Source organism: Lynx canadensis, chromosome C1 (genome assembly GCF_007474595.2).
Source record: "Lynx canadensis isolate LIC74 chromosome C1, mLynCan4.pri.v2, whole genome shotgun sequence".
NCBI classification, from domain to species: domain Eukaryota; kingdom Metazoa; phylum Chordata; class Mammalia; order Carnivora; family Felidae; genus Lynx; species Lynx canadensis.
Window position 1 is genome coordinate 10,244,839 of NC_044310.1, and position 27,781 is coordinate 10,272,619.

Sequence of the window (27,781 nt, forward strand, 5' to 3'; positions counted from 1 at the left end):
TTGTTGAGGAATAACATTAGGCCTGGGGCTAAAAGGCTCCGTATAATGCTGCCTTTGTACCATAATTATACCAAAGAGAAAGAAAGAGACTAGTTATTATTGTTCATAATCGTTCACCTTTTTCACGTATCGAATCCCTGTCGTCCGTTCCCCGACTTCTCTCTGCAAAAATTGCCAAGTATTCTTGCCCTCCTGGTTTTGCTTTGGCACAGTTCAGTAAAGTGGGCTCTTTGGAGGTGGGGGGGGGGGGGTGGGGGTTAGTCTGTCTTGGGAGAAAGCGGGTTTGAATGCCCCGCGCGAGGGTTAGGGTTAGGGTTAGGGTCCGTGCACCTGTGCGATGTGACCCCTGCCAGTCTTTCTGCAGATGATCAGTTAGAGGCAAAGGAAAACAGCGTGAGAGCAGGGACCCCTTCCCTCCAATAAAGGCAGCCAGCATTTTTGCGTTCATTTGTACTGCTTGAATTGGGAACGCTATGGGCTGTGAAACGTCCAGACCAGGGCGACCAGCAGTACCTCCCCTCCACGAGGATCCCACGGAGATTTACCCTTAATCAAATGATCCGTCCCTCCAACTGGGCTGGTAGCCGGAGGTAACCAATGGGGAAGGCAGAGACTGGGGAGGCGGGCCCTGCATTCATGCGGCTCCAGAGAGCAAGCTGGCAGTAAATTCAATGGAAGTACTCCGTCTGGAATTGAATCAAAAGCCTCCCCTCAACCCTCACTTCTGTGCAGAGGGCCTGGAGGGGCGTGATTCTGATTTCCTGTAGACCTCTGGGGAGGCCCAGGGGTGGGGAGAGGGGGGTAATAGCCGCTCCCCCTGCCCCTGGTGCTGTGAGAAGGCTGCCCTCTGCAGCTTTGGGAAAGGTACCTCTTACATCATCCCCACTGCCTCCCTGTGACCAGCCCTTAGGAAGCAAGCCAGGTCATTTTTATCATGGAGTGGGTGGGTGGGACACTTCTGAATGACTCAGTAGGTAACACTTTACATTCAGACGTGGCATTACAGGTTATTTCAATGAAGGCCAATGGAACGTTTGAGGCTTCGTATTCCTTGATGTGTCATACAAAGGCTGTGCATTCAGGTGGCCAGCCGTCAGACTTGGGGGCTTCTGGAAGCTCTGGCACCAGATCAGAACCCAGGGGACAAGGAGAAAGGGCCACACAGTCTCCTGCTCCGGGAGCCTTCCCAGGTGAACAGGGTCCCGGGCTTCAAAAGCTTTCTTTTTCATCCAGTCTCCCAGGAGGAGATCCTCTGTAATGCCTCCCTGTCCCCAGATCTCCGAGGGGTGGCATGACTTTGGGCTCTGAGCTCAGGCCTCGGAAGCAGGGACATAAAGGCTTCCTACGCACTTTACCTTCTGGCCTCCTGTGCCCTGTGCCGGTAGCTCTGTCACAGTGAGCCTGTTCCGGGGCTTTCTGTAAGTACAGTAACAAAGCCGCCGCCCAAGACCCGGTGGAGGATGCAGAAAAGCCTTTAAGAAGTCAGTGTGTGAACTTTATTTGTGACGTGGTCCTTGGTCCAGCTGCGTGCTCCTGCTCCAGAAAGGGCAACAGGGAAATTTTGGAGACGCCAAAGGTGACAGGCTCAAGAAAAAAAGAATCCCTACTTAGACTCGTGATTCGTTTATGTGAGTATTTACACTTACTGGATGAGGCATTGGTGTGAGCATTAAGTGAGTGCTTACAGTATACCTAGCACTCTCTGGGCATTGTTGAGTCAAGACGCGGGAGAAATAGAGGAAGTGTTCCCTGCCATCCAGAAAGCTAATGCTCTACCTGTAGAAACCCTTCAGAAGCAGTGATGTAGCCGACCAGAAAATGTAACAGACGACTCCAGTGCTCATCAGCTCTGATGGATGGGGGAGAGGGTAGAAGTCCTATTTCATGCATGAGAAGAAATATGCTTCTGATTCATTAAGTTCCTCTCTCCTCGGGGTCAGTAAACCCACTTCTCCTAAACAGCATAGAGCCTCCCACACTCTCCCTTTAAGCCCCCATGTGTATTTAGGGAAATTTAGCTGAACGATTTGGAATAATGCGTCGTGCACTCATCAAAAAAGAAATTAAGTAGCTTTGTAAAAAGCCAAGCACATTTTCAGGAACCTACTTGAGGCTTTCCCATAAACCTGTTTTCTGCAAAGTGGAAGCATTGGAAATGATACTTAAACCCAAATGAAATGAATACAGGTAAGAACTCAAAGCAAGGCAAGTTCAAGCATATTATAAACCCGGCAAATGGCATTCTCACATTCCGTATATAATGATGGTTTCTTTTTTAAACTTGAGTTGGCCAGTGTGTTTTAGCCCTAAGATTGCCGCTTTTGAGGGTAGGGAAAGAAAGAGAGAGTCAGGGGCACCTGGGTGGCTCAGTCGGTTAAGCGTCCGGCTCTTGGTTTCGGCTCAGGTCATGATCTCACAGTTTTGTGAGTTCGAGCCCCACATCGGGCTCTGCGCTGACAGTGTGGAGCCTGCTTGGGATTCTCTCTCTCTCTGCCCCTCCCCCACTCACGCTGTCTCTCTCTCTCTCTCTCTCTCTCAAATAAATAAATAAACTTAAAAAAAAAAAAAACAACAGAAGGAGAAATTCAGGGACCTGCAAGGAGTACTTGAAACAGGAAACATCTTAATTAAGAGATACATCTTCGTTAAGATACATACATTACCACTGCTAAAGGTGGCTCAGAGCTCTGATTCCATTGATCTCAGCCCTGCATTCCTGTTCATCTAGGTGATTTTCCTCTGAAAATGTATGTTGTTATTCCAAGCAGCAGTGATTTCATGACCTACAGTTTCAAATGAATAATTTTAGGTGTGCACCTCAAAAACCCCAGAGACTCTGGAAAGTCTACAAGGTGTGCATCTCAAACATTCTTAAGAGACTCTGGGAAGTTTCCTATTAGTGTGAAGCCTGAACAGGCTGGGAGCAAGTCACAAACTAGCTGGGTAATTCCTCTAGCCTTAGTCTCCTCCTTTATAGCACCAGAAAGCTGCATTTCATCGTGTCTCCCAGAACTTTGTTAACAGCCGTGAAGCAGAGAGTTCTTTCTTATAGATCCAGACAAGTTATCAACGTCCCCATGGAGCTTTGTCTTCATTCATTCGACTGTTGCTCATTGAGCACCTGATGCGTACACAATGAGGCTGCAAAGGTTGGGGAGGACTTATTCCTGCCCTTGCGAGCTTTTAGCCTAGTAGAGGAAACCAGAAGTTACAGGATAACAGAGGAGGTTCTATGACGGAAAGGCTTGAGGAATGCTCCGAGATGATAGGGCAGGAGCTTTTTCTGTTCAACCAAGACTTCAGAAGGGAACTGGTCCTAGGTGCACAGAGGAAAAAGGAGGAGGGGGCTGTGGGAGGGGAGAGGGGAGAAGGGGATGGGGGAGGGGAGAGAGAAGGAGGTGGGGAAGAGGTATCCAAGTGAGGGGATCAAGCAGAGTGAACAGCAGGTGGAAAGATGCAGACATGTGAGTGCATGGCACCTTCAAGGGTTCTGGTAGGGGGCGCCTGGGTGGCTCAGTCGGTTAAGCACCTGACTCTGTTCTTCCCCTGCTTGTGCTTGCTCTCTCTCTCTCTCAAAATAAATAAACTTCACAAGAAAGAAAAGAGAGAGAGTTCTGGTAGGCAGGAACTGATCCAGGCATGTCCTTTATGCCACATTAAAGAGTTTGGGTTTATTCCTAAAGACAGGGAAGTGCCATTGAAGGGGTTGAGCAAAAGAAAGAGCTGATGAAAACGATAGCTCCTGAAGGCCACTCTTGCTGCATGATGGAATCTCAGCCGGTTGGGGAAGGGAAAAGACTGGAGGACATGGCCAGGGAACCAGTGAGGAGGCTGTTGCTGTAATCTTGGGGACAAGGTGGCAAGTAACCTGAACCAAGTCAATAGCAGTGGTCAGATAAAGGAGAGGACAGAGCTGAAAGACACGCAGGAGGCAGAAGCTTGAAGAGCCAGTAACACATCAGTGAGAGTTGTGATTGTTCTCCTACCCTACGGATAATGGTTTTCAAGCTGCCGAACCATGCTATAAGTAGTTGTCCAGTAAGTGCCTCTGCTGCCTACAAGCTTCTGAGGGAGAGGGACAATGCCTGTGTCTTTCCTGTCCGCCATTTTATCTCTAGGACTTAGCATAGGACTTGGCACCTAAATCTCGTCCCCTGACATGAACATGTGGTGGGTGGGAGGTCATTTCTCTTTTCAGATATTAAGCTGGTTAAACTTTGACAAGTCAGAATTCTTGCCTGAGGCAGCCAGGTTAGAAGTAATAGGGAAAAAAGGCCTCTTCTTAGAGTTGAGAGATGAACTTGAGTTCCTACCCTTCTCATGTGCTCTGTGTGACTTGACTAAGTTACTTAACCTCTCTGAGCCTTCCTTCCCTCATCTGTAAAATGTAGAGGATGTAGATGTAAAATGATATTAGTATTAGACTTCATTGACGGTGGGAAAAACTAAATGAGGCTATCCATGACAAAAGTTTAGCAGAGTGTCTGACAGAAAGTGAACGCTCAGTAAGTGCTAGTTAGACTAAAAGGATAGAATGAATGGATGGGTAGATGGGTGGGTATGTGGGGTGGATGGATGGATGGGTGATTGGGTAGATGGGTGGATGGGTGGATGGGTGGATGGATGGGTGGATGGGTGGATGGGTGGATGGGGGGATGGATGGATGGATGGATGGGTGATTGGGTAGATGGGTGGATGAGTGGATGGGGGATAGGTGGATGGGTGGATGGGTGGATGGATGGATGGATGGATGGATGAATGGATGGGTGAATGGATGGGTATGTTAATGGATATATAGATGCATTGGTGATGAATGAGTGGACAAATGAAAGGAACATTCTGAGTAGGATCAGGTCACGGTCTTTTTCAGACCAAACTTAATCCCATTTTGTGGGCATCCATATCATAAATTGATTAGTCTGAAAACTTAAAAAGCCACCTGATCTTGGTTTCTGTGCAAGTCTTATGGCCTGCTGCCATTGAATGCTGAAAATTTAAACTTATTTTAGGTTCTGTCTAGACACCTCTCTAAATAGGAACTTCATGCTAATCTGCAGGTGTTGCTTATGAACAGGTTATTTCTAAATAGTAGCTGGTGCATTACAGAAAAAAATCCAAGAGCAAATAATATTTACTGAGACCAGGGTCTCCAATGGGAAGATTCCTAGTCAATTTGTCCACCCCTCCCATACCACCTGGTTCCTGCCTATACCCTACCCAATTACCAGGGAATCAAATATTCACAGTGGGTATAATTAATTAAATGCATTTTTACTAATTAACTTAAGAACTGGTAAATAGAGCCTCCCTTTGGTAGTTTGAAGATGCAGCTACTGGTGCTGTTGATTAAAATGTGAAGCGAATCTGGCTAGAAACTAGCATGTAATGGATGCGAGCACTATTGCAACATTTCTTTTAAAGTTTGTCAAATCGTGTCCTACTGATATTGCTAAACCCCTTTAATCAGTAAGTATAAAATTCATCTGAGAGCATAAAATATATCTGACAATGGCATACATCAAATCCCAAACTGAACATTCAAAATAAATTGTATCGAGATTTTGTCACAATCATTGATTTCTGCTTTTCAAGCTGGTTTCTGGGGCAGCCACATAAAAGTTAAATACAAGCTATCTATGGGCTCATTGGATTGCGGTAATTCATTAAACCAACAGTGGCTTTAATAAATCTGAACATAAAGATTGCTTCCACAGACACCCTCAGCTTGGAAATGTGCCACTAATCAAAGAGGGTGGCAAAACTAATCTCGTCGGCATGTAGGGGAGGTGAGAAGTAGCTTCGAGGGTTGCCGAGGGCTGATTTCCAAGAGTAGTAACACACTTGTGGAACCAGATCAGATCACTGTGGAAGTAACCAGACTCTCAGCATTAGCGGTCAGCACATGCACAGAACAGGCAATTGGTTCTTTGAACAAAGCTGGTTTTCGTCTTAAATGGGAGCCCACTTATTGAATGACCTTCGGTTCCATTGATTGACTGATTCCCCCCACTGCTCGCACTTCCCAACGATGATGGTGATTGCTGGGCTCTTAACAATTTACAAAGCGCTCTCACACCCAGTAGTTTCCTCAGCCCCGTTGCGATCTTGGGAGGGACCAGGCCGAGATTATTAGTATGCCCATCTTCTAGATGAGAAGAGGCGAGTTTAAAAAGCAAAGTGATTTGCCCTAAGCGCCCCAGCTGTCAGAGCTGGAGCCCAAAAGCCCAAGCTTCGGGTTCAAATCCCACCTCTGCGACAGGCTACAGGTTATCCAACCTTCCCCAACCTCAATCTTCTCAGCTGTGAAGTGGAGATAAGACTCTACCTATCAATGACTTGGGAGATTTAATGAGCACCCATGGCTCAGATGTATAACAAGCACTTAACTACATGTTTGCTATTATCGAAAGGGAATGTCAGGTTTGTATCAGAAAAACAAACAAGCCGGACAAAGCCTGGAAAGTAACTAATGGAAATTTCAAATTCCGTCTCACACAGGTAGAGGAGAGCCTTGCCCTTATCATGCATTAGCCTTTTCCCGCCGTAGAGCACCCTTCTTTTGGCTTATGTTCAGAGAAGCCCATGATATTTCAGTCCCTTTCAGCTGTGACTCATTATTGTAAATAGCAGTGCAATGAGGAGACGAGGAAAGAATTTAAATACACTGACTGACAGAATTTTTAGGGAAAGTGATACACAAGGAGATAAAAAGCAATCAGGAAATTTTGCACACACCCTTTGTGGTCTCAAAGGTCATCTATTTGGGAGTCTACTAATGGAAATACGTCTTTTTTCAATTCTGGGTGATTATTTAATTGAAAAGGAAAGCATTTGAATGCATCAAGTCATAGAAGCAAAGTAGATTTATGTCAACTGCAACAAAAAATTGCATGTTTCTTTGGGAGAAAAATTGGTCCATTCATACACAAGTTAAAATTTAGGATGGAGTAGTAAAATTGGCCATTTATTAGGATTTGGTCCAGCACTGTAAAAAAGGTTGCTATTAATGAGCTTTATTAATTTATTTTTTCTAAATCGGCTTCCTATTACACCCCTTATTCTGTCTAGAAAAGAGGATGGTTTCATATCCATTAATTTACTTGAACTTTACAATGACCCTTGGAGGTGAGTATTATCATTCCCACTTTATAGGAAGTATAATTTATACTTATTCAAGGCAGGGACCAAGACATTTTGTCCTTTTTTTTTTTTTTTTTTTTTTAAACCCCCTTGCCCGACTAATGAAAATGTAAGTCAGAGGTTTAGCGGAACTTCCTCAATGTTCTTTCTACTTAAGACATTAATCTTTTCTTAGAAGTCAGCACAGATAGACATTTAGGCTCCGGCTTCACCATCCAGCTGGATTTGAGTTCAAACCGCAGCTCTTGTGTGTACCAAGGATGTGACCTTCGGAACTTATTTCTTGGAACCTCAGCTTGTAACACTGTTACTAATACCTCCCTTCTGGAGTTGTTATAGTATTGAAATTTCACGATAATACAATGAGGGGAGAGATGTATCTGACACATATTAATGCTCAAAATTTATAGTTTTTACATCTCATGAACATAGAAAGGCTGGAAGAAGCAAAGCTTTTGACCACTGCAGGACGTTTTTTTTGTTGTTGTTTTTTTTGTTTTAAAGCATGCCTTAGTCATCGGATTTGAAATTAACAGGCACAAACTGAGCGGCTGGTGTATTACTAGATGAGGAGCAGTGTCCAGGCGCTTGGCAGCCAGGCACGGATTCTTAGTGCTCCTGTGACGAGCCTCGCCTCTGATTTAATGTAATGTGCTGGTATCATTAATCAGCAGCAGGGAACCCAGTGCGAGGCTGGCTGCTGTCTCTCATACTGGGTCCATTCACTTTATTATTTTCTAGGACATCATACAGTCCTTTGGCCATGTGGGGGGGGGGGGATATCTGCTCATTTCATTTCCGAGCAAGGGGCAATTGGTGCCGATCATGATTCATAGCTCCAGGAATCCAACATCTTTTTCAGGATGTTGTGCAAATTTTCTATTAGGAGATGTGCAAATTTTCTGGTGGTCCCTGGGAGGTCCAGGGTAATTGCACTGTGTTGCAGTTAGCTCGGTGTTCGCCACTGCTGATGAATCATCTTTAAAATATATTACCAGTGTAGCCACGTACAATGAAAGATTGTGTGACTGATATTAAGAGATGTGTGTGGGGGGTGGTGAAGGACAAGTGAGCGATAGCTGTGCGTTGGACAAGTTGTGTGGTTGGTGATGAGGAGAAAGGGGACTAACATTTCACGAGCATCCGCTCTGCACCAGGGCTTAAACTAGGTGAGTTATGCATGTCAGCTCACCTTATCCCCCATGCCCACGCTATGAAACCCCGCGTCAGGGCCACCAGTGGTCACATTGCCGGGCCCTCAGTCTCCTGCCTCTAAATCACACCTAAGTGCTGACAACTTCCAAATTCATATTTCTAGCTCAGATCCACTGCCTGAACTCCAAATTCATGTATCCCACTGCCTGCTTGATAGCTCCATGTGGATGTCTAATACACATCTCAAAATTACTATACACTTTATCCCCAAACCTGCTCCTCACCCAGCCTTCCCCAGTCACAAGTGGATCTTTCATTCTTCCAGTTGCTCAAACCCAAAGCATTCAAGTCACCCTCGACTCCTCACTCTGCCACATGCCACATTCAACTGTCAGCAAATCCTGCGTCTCTCCCTTCAACATCTCTCTAGAACTCAGTCCTTTTCTCCATGTTCAGCCACCTCCCTCCACGTCACTACCACAGCTCAAGACACCATCATAGCTCTCCAGACTTGGCAACATCTGCCTGAATGGTTTCCTGCCTCCACTCCCGTCCCCCTAGAGTCCTTTCCATACGGCAGCCAGGGGAGCGTTCTAAAGCATAAACCACCTCCTACTGGATCTCTGCTCAAACTATGCAGCGGCCCCATCTCAATCAGAATAAGAGCCTGAGCCCTCGTAAGTCCGTAACTGTTTCTCACATAAGCCAGTACCTGTCTCAGCCACCAGACTGTGAGCACTGTAAGCGCAGGGACTGAGTCTCCCCCATCCCTGCATCTCCGGCACCTAATGCACCATCCAGTGAAAGAGGAGGAGCAAATGCTGAGAATCACTTTCTCCATGCCCTGTGCCATTTTAAACCCTTATGCCCATCAACTTCTTCAATCTTCATAACGATGCTATAAATTATTAGTGGTGCTGTTTTACAGATGAGAAAACTGAGGCACAGAGAAGCCAAGTGCCTTACCCAACGTCACAGACCTGTTGGAGGTAGACCCCCAGGCAGTCTGGGTCCAGAGGCAAGTCTGTGCTCTTAGTTGGCCCATTATCCCCATTCTCCTGCCTTTCCTAAGTGTGCCCTTGGCAGATGGGCAGTGGCCGAATGAATAAATAAGTCAGCGCGTGTTAACGGTGATTATAACTATCACACAAGAGCACTCCCTGTGCGTCAGCCTCTGGGATGCCTTAGATTAGGTTCCCTGCCTGCAGCCAGTTTACTGAGGAATGCTCTAGGGAGATAGTCCTCATGTAATGGAGTGAAGAAGTCAGATTTGGGCAAAAGGAAAAGCGGGCAGACAATGTGGTTTACTCCTGATGTCTGGAGGGAGCTCTGGGGCTGGGATGGCCTTTCAGAGTGGTCCAAATGGAGACACAGGGGCTGGGATTTTTTATTCAAGCTGGTGGCCAAGGGCTGGTCCATGGGTGGGGGTGCAGTCTTGGATGAGGCAGGCCCCTGTCACAGACGACAGCCACTGGTAACAGGGGCAGGGATGAGCCGTCAGTGGCTGACATTCCTAGCCCTTGGCAGATGAGTGCATAGGCCCTAAAGAGGAGAACTGGGGAGAGCTGTACCGTATCCCCTACATGGACTAAGGATTCTGCATAGCATCTCATTTAATGCTCATTGCCATACCATAATGAGTTATACGTTTGTTACGCCCACTTTATAATCAAGCAAACTGCAGTTTGGAAGTTGTGCCTAAAGCTGACCGATCATCCAGGAAGATAAGATGGGGATTCCAGCCCCGTGTGAATGATGAAAAATCTGAGGGGGCCAGGGCCTTCATGCTGCCCAGGCTTCAGGCCCAGGCTCACCAGCTTCTTGTTGGGGCAGTGTTGTCATGGGCACGGGTCTCCATTGCCCGGGTCTGCCACTGCCTGTCTCCTGCTTGTCTCCTCCTCCCCTGCACGGGCACGTGCTCCTTCCCGATCCTTGCGCCTGTGGCCGGGGTCACTAGCCTGATTCCGTAGGGCTTCTGGGTTGGGCACACACACCGGGCCTACTCAGGCAGGGGAGTACTGTGCTGTGGCCCAGGGGTAGGCCAGCTCTTGTCTGGGAACGATAGGAAAGAGAGGCCTCTTCCTCGGAGGTAGCTAAAGTAACATGATGTAAGCCTAGAGCTGCCTGTGGCCGTGTTCCCCCAGCCTCCTCTACAGGGAGAGAGGCCAGGTGCATAGAAGAGAATGAGAAAGGAGGCCAGGGAAGGGCAAGTGAGAGAGATGTGCTGGCTTGAGCTCCCGGGATCCCTGAACTCTGACCTAGCTCTGGACACCCTGCTTTGTAGGCCAATAAATTCCCCCATTGGTCTCTAAGCTAGTACACATTGATTCGCTTGCACCTGCAGGCGGAATGAGAGCCTGAAGTCAAGGTGCTAGTTTCAATAGTGTATCAGTCTGTTTTTGGTGTGTAACAAACAACCTCAGAATCCCTGCACTTATAGCAACATTCATTTTTCCCATTTATGGATTGACACACTGCGGAGGGCGTGGCTAGGCTCTGGCTGGCTTTCTTTTCCCCAGGCTGAAGGGCGGGCTCAGGCAGGCTCCCTGTGTCTTCCTTCTGGGGCTGAGAACAATGAGGCAGTTGCCTGGGCCACTCGCTTCTCACCGAGGATTGCAGGAGCCTAAGAGGCCAAGCAGAACTGGGTGGAAGTTTTAAAGGTCCCTCCTTGCTTCAAGTCAAGGAACACTCCCGTGGCCAAAGCAAGTCAGATGGCAGAGTGGGGCAGAGGAAGGTGATCCACCTGCCTTAGTGAGAGGTGTGGAAAAGCCACAGGCAGGGGCAGGGTGGGCACTTCGGAGGGGAGTGAGGAATTAATGGCCATGATCCAGCATGCTACAGATGTGCAAGAGGAATGAGGAGAGGGGGCTAAATGGCTCCTGGGGCAAGGGGGACATCCTGGCCATCATGCCGATGTCAGTGAAGGTGTCCCGTCCCCCACATCCCCAAGGGCAACCCCGCCTCTCCTGATTGTCAGAAATACAGCAGAGTCAGCGGAACCCCAATACCTTCTCAGAACGGCACATGCCATCTCGAGGCAGCGGCTCCGCTCCGTGTGCGTAGAAACCAGATCCTTTCTGAGAGATCAAAATCGATTTTAAACAGACACAGCTGTTCCCTAGCGGGGGCGTCGGAAGGGAGAAGGGGAGACACGGTAGGGAATGTTTTGTTTCTTTTTGTTTTAAGTTGTTGGAATAACCAAAGAAGATTTCTGAGGTTTGATTATTAATTTCGGGAAGAACCGCTTGCCAAGTTTGCTGTCCTTTTCAAGAAAAAGAAGGGTGAGATCAAAGAGATGCTTCATAGCAGAGGTGTTCACCTTATATTGAGTTTGGAAGCTTTTCGCAAGAGAAGGATCAGAAATAGAGCTGGTTTGTTTTTTTGATGTGCCCCTCAGATGGATAAATCAAATACCACAGTTGAATTCAGCTCCGCGGATGTTTACCGAACATCTCCCCTGGCCACGTGCTCGCTCACTTATAAAAATACAAACAAATAATAATGGTAGTGAGGATTGCCCCCGCACGTCTGGGTTATCTGGCCCAGTCAGCTTCTGTCCCGGGGTCTCAGTTACGTCATTTGTAAAGAACGCAGGTGTGGCCTGTGAACGCCGAGGTCCCTTCTGGATTTACAATTCTCAAGTCCACAAGCTGGAAGACGTTCTTTTCCCGCTGGCCGCTGACTAAAAGTGCAGAGGTCCGCACTTGGGAAAGCAGACCTCCTGAAGCCACGAGCGTCAGAGGCCCAAACAGGGATGGGATGTTCGAGGTCCTTCCCGTGGCAACGCAAAGAGTTCCTGGGGCAGAATTCCTCAGTTCAGGGATGTCTATGAAGCCCGTCTTCACTACGCTTTTTGCTTTACCAACAGTGAGTTCAGAGGAGTAAGGAGGTGATACAAGATGCCAGGGAAGTGGACTCCACTGGCGTCCCCTTGACCCAGCCCTGCCTCTTTGTCGGTTGCACGACCTGGGGGGACTTAGCCTCCCCACGCCTCGCTTTTCTTCTCTGTAAAATGAGCATAATAATAGTAGCTTCTTCCTATAGGGCCGTTGTCAGGGATGTAAGTCAAGTCCTTAGCACCGTGTTCAACGCAAGAACCCACTGGAATCGGTATTATCATTTTATTAACAAAGCCCCCCCCCTTCATGCGCACTTTCAGGCAAAACTGGGTTCTGAATCTGCCAGTTCATTTAGCCTCTGCTTAGAAAACCCAAAACGAGAAAGAAAGAAAGAAAGAAAGAAAGAAAGAAAGAAAGAAAGAAAGAAAGAAAGAAAGAAAGAAAAAGGAAGGAAGGAAGGAAGGAAGGAAGGAAGGAAGGAAGGAAGGAAGGAAGAAAGAAAAGGTTTATACCATCGCTGAAATGCAACGGGGAAGGTACGGTAACTTCCTTCGGCATTCTTCCCATACAAGGGTACACAGATTTGTAAACGTATGTGTTACTTTGAACTCACAGCAATAATAAAAGGAGCTTTTAAAAACTGGAACCAGAGAAACCCTGTGAGTTAGGGGGGAAATCCAGGTGGCAAGTGATACATGGGATCATTTCCTGCTTGGTGTCCAGAGGGAACTCACCCACAGGCATGCTGAGGCTCCGTTCTCTGAGTCTGCGCCCTCAAGCAGGGCTGCATTCGCCCCGGGGGAAGAGGGCACATCTTTCCTGACTTGCACAAAGGTGCTCTGTGGGCTAGCCAGGGCCCTGGACCGGTTCATCCTTTAGGAGGCATCCACGTTCATACTCTGGTTTGAAGCCTCCCTAATGAATGATGGGACGAGAACCTAGATCTGTCTTTCATTGCTCTCCGAAGCTGCCTGGGGGCCTCAGGCTCCACATGCTTGCCCAGAGCTGTAAGGCTCCTAGGGCTAAGTGGCCACCTGCAGGAGGCCACCCCCCACCAGCCCCAGGGACTCCTTACTGGCCCTGGTGGATGAGGGAGCACCCAGCTCTATTTCCTTTTTTTCCAGACTGTTTCTCCTCTTTGATACAGGACAGCTGTCTTAGCACCGTCCAGGCATCCCTGCCCTTACAGTCCCAGCAGCTTGAGAGGCTAGGCGTGGAGCCAGCATGCTGGGCAGAGGGGTCCAGGGCCAGAGACGTGGGTGCGGGATGACAGAGAACGCCTGGCAAGGAGAAAGAGCGAACCACCCCCCTCGGCTCTTGTTTCCACGTCTCCCCCAACCTCTTTTAAACCCAAACCTCCTAGCTCTTTGTTTATCAAAAGGAACACATGTCTCCAGCTAGCTCTTCGTGGACAGAGGTGTCGAGGAACCGTTTTACCATCAAGGCGGCTGAGGACGCTGACCCAAAAACGCCATAACGGACATTGCTCTGAGCAGGCACTGTTCCCTCTGGAACGGTGCACACATGCCTAATAGCGTGGCCTTGTGGTTCCCAATGTTGGATTATAAAATTGTTTTACTCCCCCCCCCCCACCCCGCGTAAAATAAGGCTGGTAAACAAATAAAGGGACAGTCGATTAAGATAAATATGGCAACTTCACAATTTACCGACTAGAGACGCATTATTCCAGTGAGCCCAACGTTGGGTAAAATAGCTCTTTTCTGACTATGTCTACAATTGGTCGGCTAATCCTGACTGTCAGGGTGGATGGTCCCAGATACAGTCCTTCGTGGCACACTGGATTGAACGGTATATACTATTTGGCTAATAAATACTTTTCAGAGAGCACCTTAGTGCTGCAAAGGTTTAGCATTGACTCCAGGGGCCAGATTCCAAGGCCCTTTCTTACTACCTCTGCTTCCAATCAATTCCTGAGAAAGGACATGTTGCCATCGCCGTATCTGAGATGCCTTTGTAATGAGTCGTCAAGGGGCCCTGGGGTCCCAATTCCCCAAGCTGTTTGGTGCCTACTATGGGCCACTCCTCTGTGGCCTCGAGTGAGGGCCACCCTGGTCTTTATAGCACTGGTCCTAAGACGGAAGGGGCTCAGTGCATAAGGCATCCTACAGGTCAAAAGAAATGAACAGAGGGGAAAAGGAAACTCTTGAGAGTCTGAGCAGGGGGGTGGGGGGGTGGGAGAAGACATGAGAGAGACCTCTCCTGCCTGAGTTATCATTTAGTTAAATAAATGGCAGAGCAAAATGTGGGGCGGGGGGTTGGGGCGGCGGAGGATAAGGGGTCCTGAAAATCCCATTCTCGGAAATTCCCGCTGTGCTCCTTACTGAATCTAATGCACTTCTGTTAAAAACAACAACAACAAAAAACAGAAACAAAAACAAAACAAAAACAAAACAAAAAACACCTATCTCCTCACCCACCCCTGGAAAGCATAGAAAGCAACTTGTATAGGATGGAGATCACATAAATAGTACTATCAGTGAGAAAAGAATAAATTACCCATTTAAGGTAGGGCTGGAAAGCATTTCAAGCCACTGGGGTACCATTTCATGAACCAAAAGAACTAATTTACCAAATGGGTCCCCAGGGCCTAGAAGAACTAATGCACCGGCCACTGAGGAGTGGCTCCTTCTGTTTCTCCATCACATCAGTGCCTTTGGCAGAGAATAAAGGGCGCAGGGCTGGAAGGGACGCCGAAGGTCCCTTGGTGCATCAGTGCGCACAGGGAGGAGACCGTGTTCGCGCATCCGACGGGAAGGGGGAAAGGAAGAAGAGGCAGACGCGTTAGAATCAGACCTACCTGGGCCTGAATCTGGTTCTGCACCTTCTAGCTGGGTGGGTCTGAGCAAACCTGAGCTTGGGGTTGCTCCTGATCCGCTGAAAGGGGGTCCTAACACCTATCCTTAGCGTGGGGAAGAGTCAGCCTACGCTGGTGGCGATGAATGGATGAGCACAGTGGCCGGCCATGGTGGCATCCAAAGGACAGGAGCTGGGGCGCCTGGGTGGCGCAGTCGGTTGAGCGTCCGACTTCAGCCAGGTCACGATCTCGCGGTCCGTAGGTTCGAGCCCCGCGTCGGGCTCTGGGCTGATGGCTCAGAGCCTGGAGCCTGTTTCCCATTCTGTGTCTCCCTCTCTCTCTGCCCCTCCCCTGTTCATGCCCTGTCTCTCTCTGTCCCAAAAATAAATAAAAAAACGTTGAAAAAAAAAACAAAGGACAGGAGCTGCCCGGACAGCCCTCGCCGTCCATCCTCCCCTCCAGGACCACCTCATGTGTGTCGCATCACTGATAACATCCACTGAGTTCTGCCAGGCACCAGGCACCCTGCCAAATGCTTCACATGCATTGTCTCATTTAATTTCTCAACAGGTCTGCGAAGTAGGTAGTCACATTATCTCATTCTACTAGTGAGGAAGGTGAGACTCAGGGAAGTTAAGGAACTCTGTGAGTGTCACAGGGTGAGTAAATGGCAGGGCTAGGACTTGAACCCTTGTCTGACCAACTCCATAGCCCGTGCATTGACCCTACTTTTGCCCTTCGAGAAGAGTGAGATCATTCATGATGTCAGTTAGCATTGTCCTGCCAATGGGCTGTAGAGAAGGGCTTCACTGAGGCGAGGCATTGGAGCTGAAGACCCAATGACTGGAAGACTCTGACCATGTTCTCTTTAGCCCTGTTCAAGGAATCTCTCAGACACTGCTCTTGGTACTGAAAAGTAAACTAGTGCCCAACCCGTGGATACAGCCAAGACCTAAGAACGCGGGAGATCTGACAAGAGACCTGGGGGTTGGACCAGTTCTTTGGGGTGTAGGGATGGTTTTCTACAGGTGGGCATATTTATCTCAGGGTTTTGCATTTTGCTTGGCTGTTGTTATTTGTCACCATCACACAGGTAGTAACAGAGCCCAGAGCCAAGAGCCCAGGCCATGAGGCACATCCCTTTATAAGCCCCACACCACACCCAATAAACATCAAGAGTACATGGAACATTCAAGGGAAAAAATTACACTTCTATGAAGAAGCATATATATGCTTTCAGTATATATGCTTATGTGTTTGAATCTATGGTTAATACGTGTTTTTAATATTTATCTATTCCATACATAGGTGTGTCTGAATCCTAAGTGATTGTTTGTAAGGGAAGAATGTGCAGAAATGACTGAGTTGATTAAATAGACACAGAAGGGATGCACCTGACCAGCTTCCCGACCCTTAGATGAGACATTGCCGAGGAAGTCAAGAGGAAAATGTCGTTCTTTTTTTTTTTTTTTTTAAGTTTACTTATTTATTTAGAGAGAGATAGAGAGAGAGAGCGCATACAAGCAGGGGAGGGGCAGAAAGACAGGGAGAGAGAGAGGATCCCAAGCAGGCTCTGTGCTGTCAGCGGTCAGCCTGATGTGGGGCTTGAACTCATGCACCGAGAGATCATGACCTGAGCCTAAACCAAGCGTAGGATGCTTAACCAACCGAGCCCCCTAGGCGCCCCATGCATGTCACTCTTCACACTAATAACTGTGCTCTGTGTCCGCACTGATGCCCGTGTGTGGCATCCGTTCTCACCTTACAGCTCCGGGCTGTTTCCCTAAGCCCCACAGTCCTCTGCCCTGTTTTCCTCTCCTGGTGTCTTTTTCCTCCAACCCTTTGTTTCCTGGCTGTGGGTCTGAGGGTGACTGTTGGGGTTCGCTGGGGATCTCGAATGGAGGGGGGTGGGCGAGACAGGACAGCCGGCATCCAGAAGAGGGGGCGGGGCTACAGCCACTCCTCAGGTTCAGAAGGTCTCTCGCATTTATGTGTTTCACACGTGTGAACAGTGCTTTATGGGCGCCTGCTCTGGGCGCCTAGGGCAGGCGGTCCCAGACTTTGTGGGGCACCAGACACCCCTGGGAAGCTTGTTGCAAATGCAGAGACCTGGCATCTCCTGAGAGCTTGCGGTTGGTTGGCAAAGGGGCTGAGGATCTACACTGTAACAGAGGAATTAAGCGACAGGAGGGTAGTGAGCAAAGGGGAGAGCCATACGGGATGGAGTCGGAGGCCAGATTGTGCAAGATCGTGAGCTCGCGCTCCCAAATTTAGAGTTGAGGAAGCGCCACGTGCACCAGTGGTCTGGCATGACCTTGACAGTACGTAGTGCTGGATACACAGTAGTAGGATGCTTGGTCATTTTCGAAAGACTCTGCTTTGTGGGGGGTGGGGGGGCATCTGGGTGGCTCAGAAGGTTAAGCGTCCGGCTCAGGTCGTGATCTCACGGTCCTGGGATCCAGCCCCGTGTCAGGCTTTGCACTGAGCATGGAGCCCGCTTGGGATTCTCTCTCTCCCTGTCTCTCTGCCCCTCCCCCACTCACTCTCGAACACGCATGAGCTCTCTCCCTCTCTCTCTCAAAAAATAAATAAACATCTAAAAAACATAAAGACTCTGTTTTTCATCCCTCCCAACTCCTTTACCAACGTGGCTTCAGGGTCCCTTCCTGTCTCTGGGTCTCTGTTTCTCCATCAGTGTATAATGATAGTGCTGGATGAAGTGATCCCCAAATTGCCTTCTCGGACCAGATAGTTCATTCGGCTGTAGGTTGGGGCAACCACATACACTGGGTTTCCTGGGACAGTTCCAGTTTGTGCCACTTGTCCCGGCTTCATTATTCATGACACCCTCTTGTGCTCTCAAAAGTGTCCCAGTTTGGACATTAAATTATAAGGTCATTCTATTTATGGGAAAAGGGAGGTGCGTGTGACATGACTGTCAGCCATGGGCTAGGCTCTCTGCCTTCGTTCTTATCAGGAATTTTCTTTCTCAGAGCAAGGATGGTTTTGCAGACTTTCCAGAATGCCCAGGTAAGCTTCGAAGGAGGGCCTACGGGCCGGTGCACTGCCCGTGGCTTGGATGGGGTATGGCTGATGGGGAGAGATGGCAACTGGTAACATTGGGGAAATGGCAGCAGATCTCTATGAAGCAAGCCCATTTCTGTGGCTGCAAGAGGAACGTGCACTGTCACATCCTCACAGTTGTGGACCCCAAAGCGAGAAGACTGTGATTGACACACGGCTCTGGAGCCCCGCCCCCTCCTCCTAAGAAGTGAGCTGTAGATGTGAGTCAGCCTGCAGGTAGGCAAGGGGGGCAGGGATCTGGAGGATTCTGTGACTGTTTTGCTACCTGGGGTCACCCAGGGAAGAGCAGTGGCGGAAGTTGCGGGGAAGAGAGGTAGAATAGTCATCGTTCTGGTTTAAACGGAGCAGATTCTAGGTGGTAATTGATCCCAGACTTTCTCTCTGAGATCTGGTCCTTTTGTATGTGGGTGAACATAAGGAGACACAGCTGGGAAAAGCCCCCTTTTTCGCGTGAAGAAAAAATTTCTCAAAATTAAAATTCTGTAAAATCCTAGGAGGCACCCCAGGGGTTTCCAAAGTGAGTTTCTTGACATTTCAATGGCTGTACTTCAAGTGGGGGAGAGGAGGCAGAGGCAGAGGAGAAAGAGCTCAAGGAATGGGGGCTTGCTTTCTTTTCTCCTTGTTGGGGTTTTGTGTTTTGTTTTGTTTTGACTTGATTTTAAGATTCTGGTGTGTGGGAATAATCTCACTGAAGAGGAAAATGAGTAACACTTGGTCAGTTTGTTTACCGTACGAACACGCTCACACACACTCATTTGCAGAGCGTTTATGATGGTGGCAGGGATTCAAAGACAGATAACGACGCTAAACGGTGACCACCTTCCCTCTCCCACGCGGAAGCTGTAGGTGAAGTGGGAGAGAGACAGGTAAACAGATGAATTACTGTGCCTTCTGATGAGCGCAGGGCTCTCCAAATGACCTGCTCCAGATCGTTTCCTTGGAAGATTTGTTCCCCGGACACCCCTCCCCCGCCTTTTATTGGTATTTGCATAAGTGCTGACTTATTGTTTATTGAGATGAAATTCACATAACATAAAACAAACCCTTTTAAAGTGAACAATTCAGTGGCATTTCGTACCTTCCCAATACACCACCACCTCTGTCTAGTTCGAAAATATTTCATCTCCCCAAAATAAAACCCCGTACCCACGAAGCAGTCATTCCCCACTCTCGCCCGCCCCCAGCCCCTGGCAAACAAGTCTCTATCGATTTACCTATTCTGGGTATTTCATGTAAACGAAATCATGTTACCTTCTGTGTCTGGCTTCTTTCACTTAGCATAATATTTGTGAGATTTATCCACACTGTGGCAGGTGTCTCATCCCATTCCTTTTCCTGGCTGGATAATATTCCGTTATATGGACGTACCATCATTTGTTTATCCATTCATCTGTTGTTGGACATCTGGGTTGTTTCCACCTTCTGGCTATTGTGAACAGCACTTCTGTGAACCTTTGTGTGCAACCTTTTGTTTGAGTTTTCTGTTTTCAATTCTTTGCCTATATACCCCAGAGCGTAAGTGCTCAGTCATATGGTAATTCTGTGTTTAAGTTTTTGAACACAGTGGCTGAACGATGACAGCCCCTCCGCCCCTCCATAACTTTTAGCCAAAGGACTTCAAAGAACTAAATCCTGATTTACAAATACGCCAAGCAGCCTAGGTTCCTTGGTTGGTCCAGTGGGTCAGGATTCCAGCTAACGAGACTAAGGTCAGGGGTTCAATCCCCAGCTGACCAGTTAGCTCAGGAGAGTCGACAGTGAAAAATTATCTCTGCTGCCACATGTTCCACCAATACTGTCTTGCCCTCTTACAAAAGCTTGTTAGTGGCCCCAGGGGGATGAAGCTAGAGTGGGTTTTTATGGTTCCATAAAAATCTAGCATCCAAGGCACAGTGGGACTAATTGGAAAGCAGATGACTGCTTACTTCCCCTCTTGGTTTCACCGGATTTCTGTGGGCCCTTTGGGTAAATCGCTTCACCCCCACCCAGAGCCTCAGTTTCCTCATCGCTAAAGTGGAATTCATAATCCTTACTCCAAAGAGATGATAACCCAGGTAAGCACTTTGCATATCGTAGGCTTCCTACCTAATAAACGCTGATAAATCTCCAGGGTGGGGAACTTCAGTCTGTCCAGGAACATCAGCTTCTGCAGTCGGCCCTGAGCTACTCTCCCGAGGCTGACCGAGCTGGGATGGCCGTGCACTATTGTCCTCGGGGTTACATTGGCTGTTCTAAATTGTCCTATTTGCATGGAATGAAGCTTGCTATGGTAACAAGGTCTGGTGGCTGGAATCCAGGGCCCCAGTGAAAAATGCAAAGCCTGTGCTCTGGGAGAGAGAGGAGCTAGATAGGTTTATCAACTTTAAGGTTACCTCAGTGCTCCTTTGAAGGGGCAGTAGGTAAACTGAGACAGCAGGGCCTCAACGCTCACACTGCTCCAGTAGGAGGAGAAAGAGGGAAGCCCCTTTGATGCCTTCCAGTCTTCTCTCCTGGCCTCTTCCCTCTCGTCCCCCAATATTTAGCCCAGCTAACGAGCTTAGTACCTGGCTGAGGCCAGCCCTCCACCTCGGGTGCACGCACGGGGGTGGGGGCAGGGGCCTGCGAGGAGGCCCGAGCTCCAGTGGCCCACCCAGGGCCCGGACGGGGCGGGGGGTGGGGGGGGGGGGTCGGTCCTTCCGGGGAGGGCGCACAGTGGAGGTTGGTGCGGAGGAGGTGGGGGTGGTCGGGCTGGAGTGGGGTGGAGGGTGAGAGGCGCTCGGGGCACCAGCTCAGCTCCCCGCTGCACATTTCTTACCCGCATTTTAAGGGAAGCAAAGCTCCACTCCCGGCATCGCGCAAGCCGCCCCCTTCCGCGGAGCTCCGTCCCCGCTCCCCTCCCGGGCCTCCTTCCCGAGCACCCCTCTCTCCGGAGCACCCACCCCCTCCCCAACCCCGGGCCGGCGCGGGGCGCTCGTTAGCCAGGGCGGGGGCTGCCCCACCGCTCCCGGGAGGGGACCCAGCGCCGGCCTTGGAGCAGGCGCCCCCTACCCCTCGCCAGGGGCGCCACCTCGGCCCACTGGCGGCCGCCGCCCGCCGCCCCCGCCCCCCGGGGGGGTGTGTCCCCGAAGTGGGGGGCGCGGGAGGCCGAGGGTGCGCCGCGGTCCCCGGCCCGGGCCCCCTCCCGAGCGCGCGGTGAATGGTAGGCTCCAGTGAAAGAGTGCCGGGCGGCGCGCGGTGTCCTTCCCCGAGCCGCGCTCGGCGCCGGGGTCTCGGCGATCGCTGCTCCTCCTCCTCCTTCTCCTCCTCTTTCTCCTCCTCCTCCCCCCCGCCGCCTCGCTACCGCCGCGGCTCCGGCTGGAGGCGCCGCTGTCATTCCTGCGCCGGAGGAGCCGGCGCTGCCGGAGCCCGGGGGTCGGGGCGCGGGGGAGCCGGGCCGCGGGGGACCCAACAGGTAGAGCCGGGGGTGCCCGGCCGCGCGCCCCCCGCGCATCATGCAGCTCTTTGTCACCTCTCTCGCCCCCAGGCCAAAATCCTGAGCATGATGGAAGACAATAAGCAGCTCGCGCTCCGCATCGATGGGGCGGTCCAGTCGGCCAGCCAGGAGGTGACCAACCTGCGAGCCGAACTCACGGCCACCAACCGGAGACTGGCGGAACTGAGCGGCGGCGGCGGCGGCCCCGGCCCGGGCCCGGGAGCGGCGGCCAGCGCCTCGGCGGCGGCGGCGGCGGCGGCGGCGGACTCGGCGGCGGCGAACATGGAGAACCACCAGCACGGCGCGCAAGGTAGGGATCGCCCGGCGCCCGGGGCGCAGGGGAGGCGACGAGCAGCACCCGGGCCGGAGGCGGCCGGGGACTCGGTGCCTCCACGCCCCGGGCGAAATCGCCTTGCATTGTGGCTCGTAACCCTTTCCGCCCGGCGGTGGCCACCGCTGCTCCCCTGCTGGGAGTTGCAGGCTGCTGTCATTAAGGAAAACCCGGGCGCGGTGTGCACGGGTTCACACGGTCACACGGGCCCCGGCTAGCGGGAGCGAGGCGCAGCCGGCGGGGCCCCTCCCGCGGCAGAAAGTGCCCTTTAGCTGGCGCACAGCCCCCAGCTCCGTGGGCAAACTTTTCGTGCCCGGGCCTTTGCCCCCACCCCCGACAGGGGTGGATGCCACAGCTCCCCCCACCCCCCCACTCCCCCCCCCCCGGTGCTGGCGGCTCCTTCCTTTGGAAAGACTCTTACCGCCCCCCCCCCCCACTCCGAGAGCGAGCTCCGGGCTGTGCTGCCGTGGTTGGGGTAGAGGATTGGACTGGTTTGCACTTTTCTCCACGGATGCCAAATCCCTTGTCTCCATTGCATCTGGACTTTATTTTCTTCCCATTTGAGATCGCGCAGACAGCGGAATATATCGATGCAACAGTAGATGCTTTGCTCGGCAGTGAGTTTAAATTTCCAGCAAATATAAACACCGAGAGCACTTTCCAGGGGGAAATCTTAGACCTCAAAGGTTGAGTGATGGGCTCCTGGCGAAACGAAGGCTTAGATGGTGGGTTGCAGGGAGCCCGCTGCTCGAAGGGACTCTTTGCACTTTACAGGAGGGGGTGGGGAGGAAGACAGCTGGACCGTGTTGACATTGACAGTGATAAAGCCCTGAAATCCCCCTGCCAGGGTTAAAGGTGGAGGAAGCATCCAAAAATGTACTGTTTGGTTTCTGCCAATTGAAAAGTAAAAGGGTAGACCGGCTTTTCAGTCTTTTTTTGTGTGTATTTTTGTGTATGTGTGTTTTGTTTTGTTTTGCCTGACTGTCCTTTAAGACATGGTTTCACTGATTATTAATACCATTCAAATTATAAGCTAAACTGCTGAAATCCAGAATTCGACAGAAAAAAAATATATAAGGGCCACTTGTATAAATATGTCACTTGATGAAGTATGAGGTACCAACAGCTCAGTGGCTCAGAGGGATTTTTTCCTGGTTTTGTTGTTATTTCAAGAGCTTCTCCTAAGTGTTGGGAGAGTCTGTGTTCATACGAATGCCTTCTCCCCCTCAGTTTCTATTTGCTCCTCTCCTTCCTGGAGAAGGTGTGCTTTTTCTGGTGGGAGATGTTAAGCCTATGTGTTCGTTTTATGCAGAATTCCAAGTCAGATGTCAACTTGGTACTCCAGGAGTCTGTCAGAAGTGTTAGGAATTGGGGCGGTAATTTGGTCTGACGTAGCCATGACATAATGGTGGGAAGGTGTCGTGAGGCTGTTCTTTGCTGCACAGTTGTTTTCAAGGTGGGTATCTTCTTATCCTGCCATTTATCCCCTGCTCTGTCATTGTGTGTGGAAGAGGCTGTCCGCCGGCATCTGGGAGAAAAAGAAAAAGGAAGGCAGACTGCGTGGTGATGCTTTACTCCTTACAGGCAGAGACCCTTCCAACATTAAAGAAATAGCTAAGAGCTGGCCCTTCTTCTGCGAAGAATCAGAAACCGTGGTAAGGAGGACGGAACAACGCTGGTTTATTTCCCGCCGTCCGCCCCCCTTTCCTCAGCCCAGGAAAAGTTAAGTGGCTTTCATTTGAGTCGTGGGTGCAGTTGCAGACTGAGTGTGCTAAGGAGGTCAGTACAGCAGTGATCCACACGCTCAACTTGGAAATGAAGCTGCTTAGCCGATGGGTAAATTGTAGTGGGAGCAGCGGGCTGTTTCCTTCTTTTTTCCTACAAACCTGCACAAGGCTGTGGAAGTGACTTTTGGATCTCTCGATGTCCCTAAAAACACACAAAACCAGCGTCTCCCTCATGCTTATAGGAGCGTGCCTGTCGGTGTCAGTAGCCGCTGGGGGGGTGATTGGATGGAGGATGGTCTCGATTTTTCTTCTGTGTGTCCCTGATAGTTTTCAACACCTTCACTAGGGGGAATTGAGTGACTTTATAATCAGAGAATAAAACGTTAAAGGTTTCAACTCAACTTAATTGCTGGCCACATGGCCCTCTTGAATGGAGGTGACTGACAACCAATGGGATGGTTGAAAAGAAAGCAAACCAAGAGGGCATCACTTGCTTATCTCTACAGGAATACCTCGATCCTGTACATTTTACATTAGGTAGCCTTTGTGAGCTTTTTGGATTTTGTTTTTCTTTTCTTTTGCTTTTGTCTTTTTCTCGTGACCTATGACAGCCCTGGCTAGAGCAGAAACCCTCTGCAGATGTGGTCTGGTAGTTTCTTCTGCTGGTGTTCCCATATTCCTAAAGGAAAACGTGGGGTTCTCTCAAGTTATTTCTAAAGTATGGTCGATTGCCTTCCTTATGCTTCTTTGTAATATACATCCAGGAAGGCTCACGGATGCTCAGCTCCTGGGGAGTTCTTGACCGTTCTTCCAAATTCATCTTCTGTTTTAATTTTGTCTCTGTTGGTGAGATTCAGTGGGACCCAACCCTCAGGAGCATTTTGTGCTATTGAGTTGTCCCGTTTCAAATCAAAGTTTTGAATGAAATGAAGTATCTTTCAAAATGCATCTGTAGCAGTCATATTTTACTGAAGGGCATTATGCACATATTAAATGAACGCTAATGCACTTTTAATAATATTAACACAAAGGGTTACAGGGAACAGTCACCTCTCCCTCTCCCTGCCAAGAAATTGTTAGCTCTATTTTCAGATTTTTTGTGTCCCCCAATTTTTGTTCTGAATGAATTAAAACAAGCTTGTCAGTTCACCAAGGGGTTTTGTCCCAGTGATGGCATCTGACCCTAGGTAAGTCGATGGAGAACACCTGGGTTTTCCTAGAGAGTTAATGCAGTGCGTCATCTAAACAAAATATTAACTTGGTTGGTACCCTGTGTGAGCTGGCATGGTTGCTATGTAACGGAGTCTAGAAAGTGAACTGCTGAAAATCTGGGCTTTCGACACTTTGCAGGATCTTCTTTTGGAATCTGTGTTGAAAGTACATTTGGCCGCCAGCCCATCTTCTCTCTCCCTGCTCCGAGTAAGTTGGATAATCCCTAATGAGGATTCTGGCATACAGTGCCGAGGGCATCCGTGCAGGGGGGCGCGTTTCACAGCTCTGGAGCTGCCTTGTGGGTTGGGTGGGGGTGGGGGTCAAAACTGCCTTTGACAGGTGGACAGAAGGAGCCTTGGAAAGAACAGAGCCAAGCATTTGTTCCAATTTGTCTTGTTGGTAGCCAGAGAACGGATTTGTTTAAAGTAACATTTCTAAGCTGTTTTCCTCGGCGTAACATCTCTGGAAAATGTGTTTAAAATGCTTGCTGTTCTTTGAGGAGAAAATATAGCAGTTTGTTTCTCTGGAAATGTCTTATCTGATGAATGACTAATATTAGATTCAATTGCTTGCTTTGCTATGCATAGAACAAAACAATTAAACTCCGTTGTACCCGATTCAAATAGGTGTTAACCGTCTACACCGTAAAATAACTTGTGCCTAGTAGGATACATGCCTACTGCAATTAGGGTTTTTTGTTGTTGTTGTTGTTGTTTTAGGGAAATAATTGTATTTATGTGCCTATGCAAGTGGAAGCGCTTGAGAGCATCTTCTTTGAGTGTTGAGGACACACAGCCTACTGTGTGGAACTTGTTAGGGTGGGAATGGAGAAAAGGGTCACTTTCCTACGCCTTGGTAAATTTCCATAAATAGAGGCAGGTTTTATTTTTTTCTCCCTAGGCGCTAAAATAGGCTGTTACTTCAGGTCGGCCTGTTCTTATCTAGCATCACTCCAACGCTGGAAATTCTTCGGCGAAGTATGAATTACCTCTGGACTGAATTGAATGTGTGAGCAGTCTACGGAGATGCTACACACTGTTGCTTTGCAAAATCAGTTCTGTCTTTTGGCCTCCCCTTCCCAATTCATTCTCTGTCGGCTCTGGTTTTCCCAAGTAGACGTTTATCTTTTCTTGAGAAAAAAAAAAAAAAAATTACAAATGGCAGAGCGGATGGAACAGAATGGGGTGGAATTTCTAGGGCCTTCTGTTGGCTTGCCCCCAAGTTACAGAGCTCAATTCACGGGTCACACGCATGTCAGTTTTCCGGCTGTATCAATGGGCCGAAAGAGACAGGTGTCTTTTCCTCATCTGGTAGGCTGTCGTGAGATGGGACTTCCAAGTTCTTCCCGAAAATCACCACGCATGGTCACAAAGAGATTACTTACAGATCAGTACATCATGGTTGAAATTACTTATTGATTGGCTATTATTTACTGTCTTCCCATTGTCTTTGGAAAATGCCTTTGGAGGACCCCTTCAGTCGAGTTTCTGGCTCTGGTTAATTTCATGCTTCCAATATTTCATGATTTACTGAAGCTTTTCAAAACTTTGATATTAACCACAAGTCTAAGCCAATCTGATTTTTATAGTAGGAGCTATGTTGCATATCCTCCCAGGGTAAGGTAAGGCATTGCTCTCCCCATCCCTTTACTCTCCTACGCCCCAAGACTGCTGGCACTTTTTAGGAATCCTGGAGGCCGAAATTTGTGACTTCCTGGCTGCCCGTGAACTCGTAGCAGATGGGCCTGGCAGGTGGGGAGTGCTGGTTGGAAAGGTACCTGCTCACTGTGCAAATCACAGGGGGGCCCAGGAGGTCAAGTTTGGGGTCCTGGCCATATTCATTGCATATTTTGTGTATATTTATTTCTGAGTTACACAGTTAAGGAAAGTGAAATCAACATGAACTCCTCAGTTGTTTTCAGACCCTTCCCGGATCGGTTTGTGCGAACATTAGCGCTTGGCTTTGTACCCCCTGCCATCCGTCAGACAAGAAGACAACTCGTTCAGCCTGCTGAGGCTAGGGAATGGGTTTTTAAGTGATCTTGTAAATGAAAATGAGTCTGTACCGTTTGGGCTGGATATTAGGGTAAGTAACACATGGAATGACAAAGGGGTGCCACCAACAGCACTCATGGTAATGTCTTCACCGTCTGAAATGCAGGCAGGGCGGGTTCGGGCAGGATCACTTAGGAAAAGAAGCCAAGAGAGTGACCATCCGTTGTGGCAGATTGCACCTAACAATTCAGAGCAGGTAAGAGTCCTGCTGGCCCGTGTCACCATCCTCAAGGTCTCCTGCCAGGCCCCTCTCGACTGTGAAGAAGCTGGACGAAGGCCAGGCCAACGGATCTCTTCTTCCTCCCCACGTGGTTGGATGAGACCAGAACATTCTTGCTTGTTTGATGCAACCTCAGATCTAAGCGGCGGAGTCCAGGTTGTGCTCTGTGGGCATTCCCGCTTCCCCCTTGGAGTCCTAAGCTGCTAGAAACATGAAAGAAACTGAACACGGTTTTAATGAGTTTGGCAAGAACAACTGTTTGGGCAGGTGGCTTCTGTGTGGTGGGAAATCATTGGTTCCCAATTTGTTTTGGTGTCTTTGTTGACTTGGCCTTGCTGGGCCTTCGGGTCAGACTTCTGAAAAGCTCCCGTCCCCTTCGCCCCTCTGATGAATTGAGACCGTACATGAGAGCTTGGATGGAGCTTGTTAACAGGCAGTTCTGCAGGCGAAGCCCTCCCAAGGCCTCTGTGATCTCCTGTGATGTTCACTCTGTCCAGAAGGATGGACAAAAGTGGGAAAAAGGAGGCGCCTCGCCCAGCCCCACCCCCATCCTCTTCCATGCCTTTGTAGGGTGTCAGGGCCTTCTATTACCAGTACGGTCTCAGCCCTGCGGATGGTTGGAAGTAGGGTGAATCATCAAGAGCAAAGTGCCCTCTCAAGGAAGGTGGGTCCAGAGCTAATTTTTCACACTCACCTTTAGCAATCCATAATGGTTCTCGGAGCTCACTCTTGAGTACATCACAAGGCCTTCCG

General features: G+C 49.5%; 1 protein-coding gene across 1 annotated transcript in view; it reads left to right on the forward strand.

The window, feature by feature from the left end:
* Nucleotides 1-22,033, forward strand: part of LOC116738288 — a 618,526-nt gene extending 596,493 nt beyond the window's left edge. Inside the window, exon 3 of the mRNA XM_032594571.1 lies at nt 21,536-22,033. Coding sequence (XP_032450462.1) covers nt 21,536-22,033 — 498 coding nt within the window. The remainder of the gene's footprint in view (nt 1-21,535) is intronic.
* Nucleotides 22,034-27,781: the final 5,748 nt, after the last annotated feature.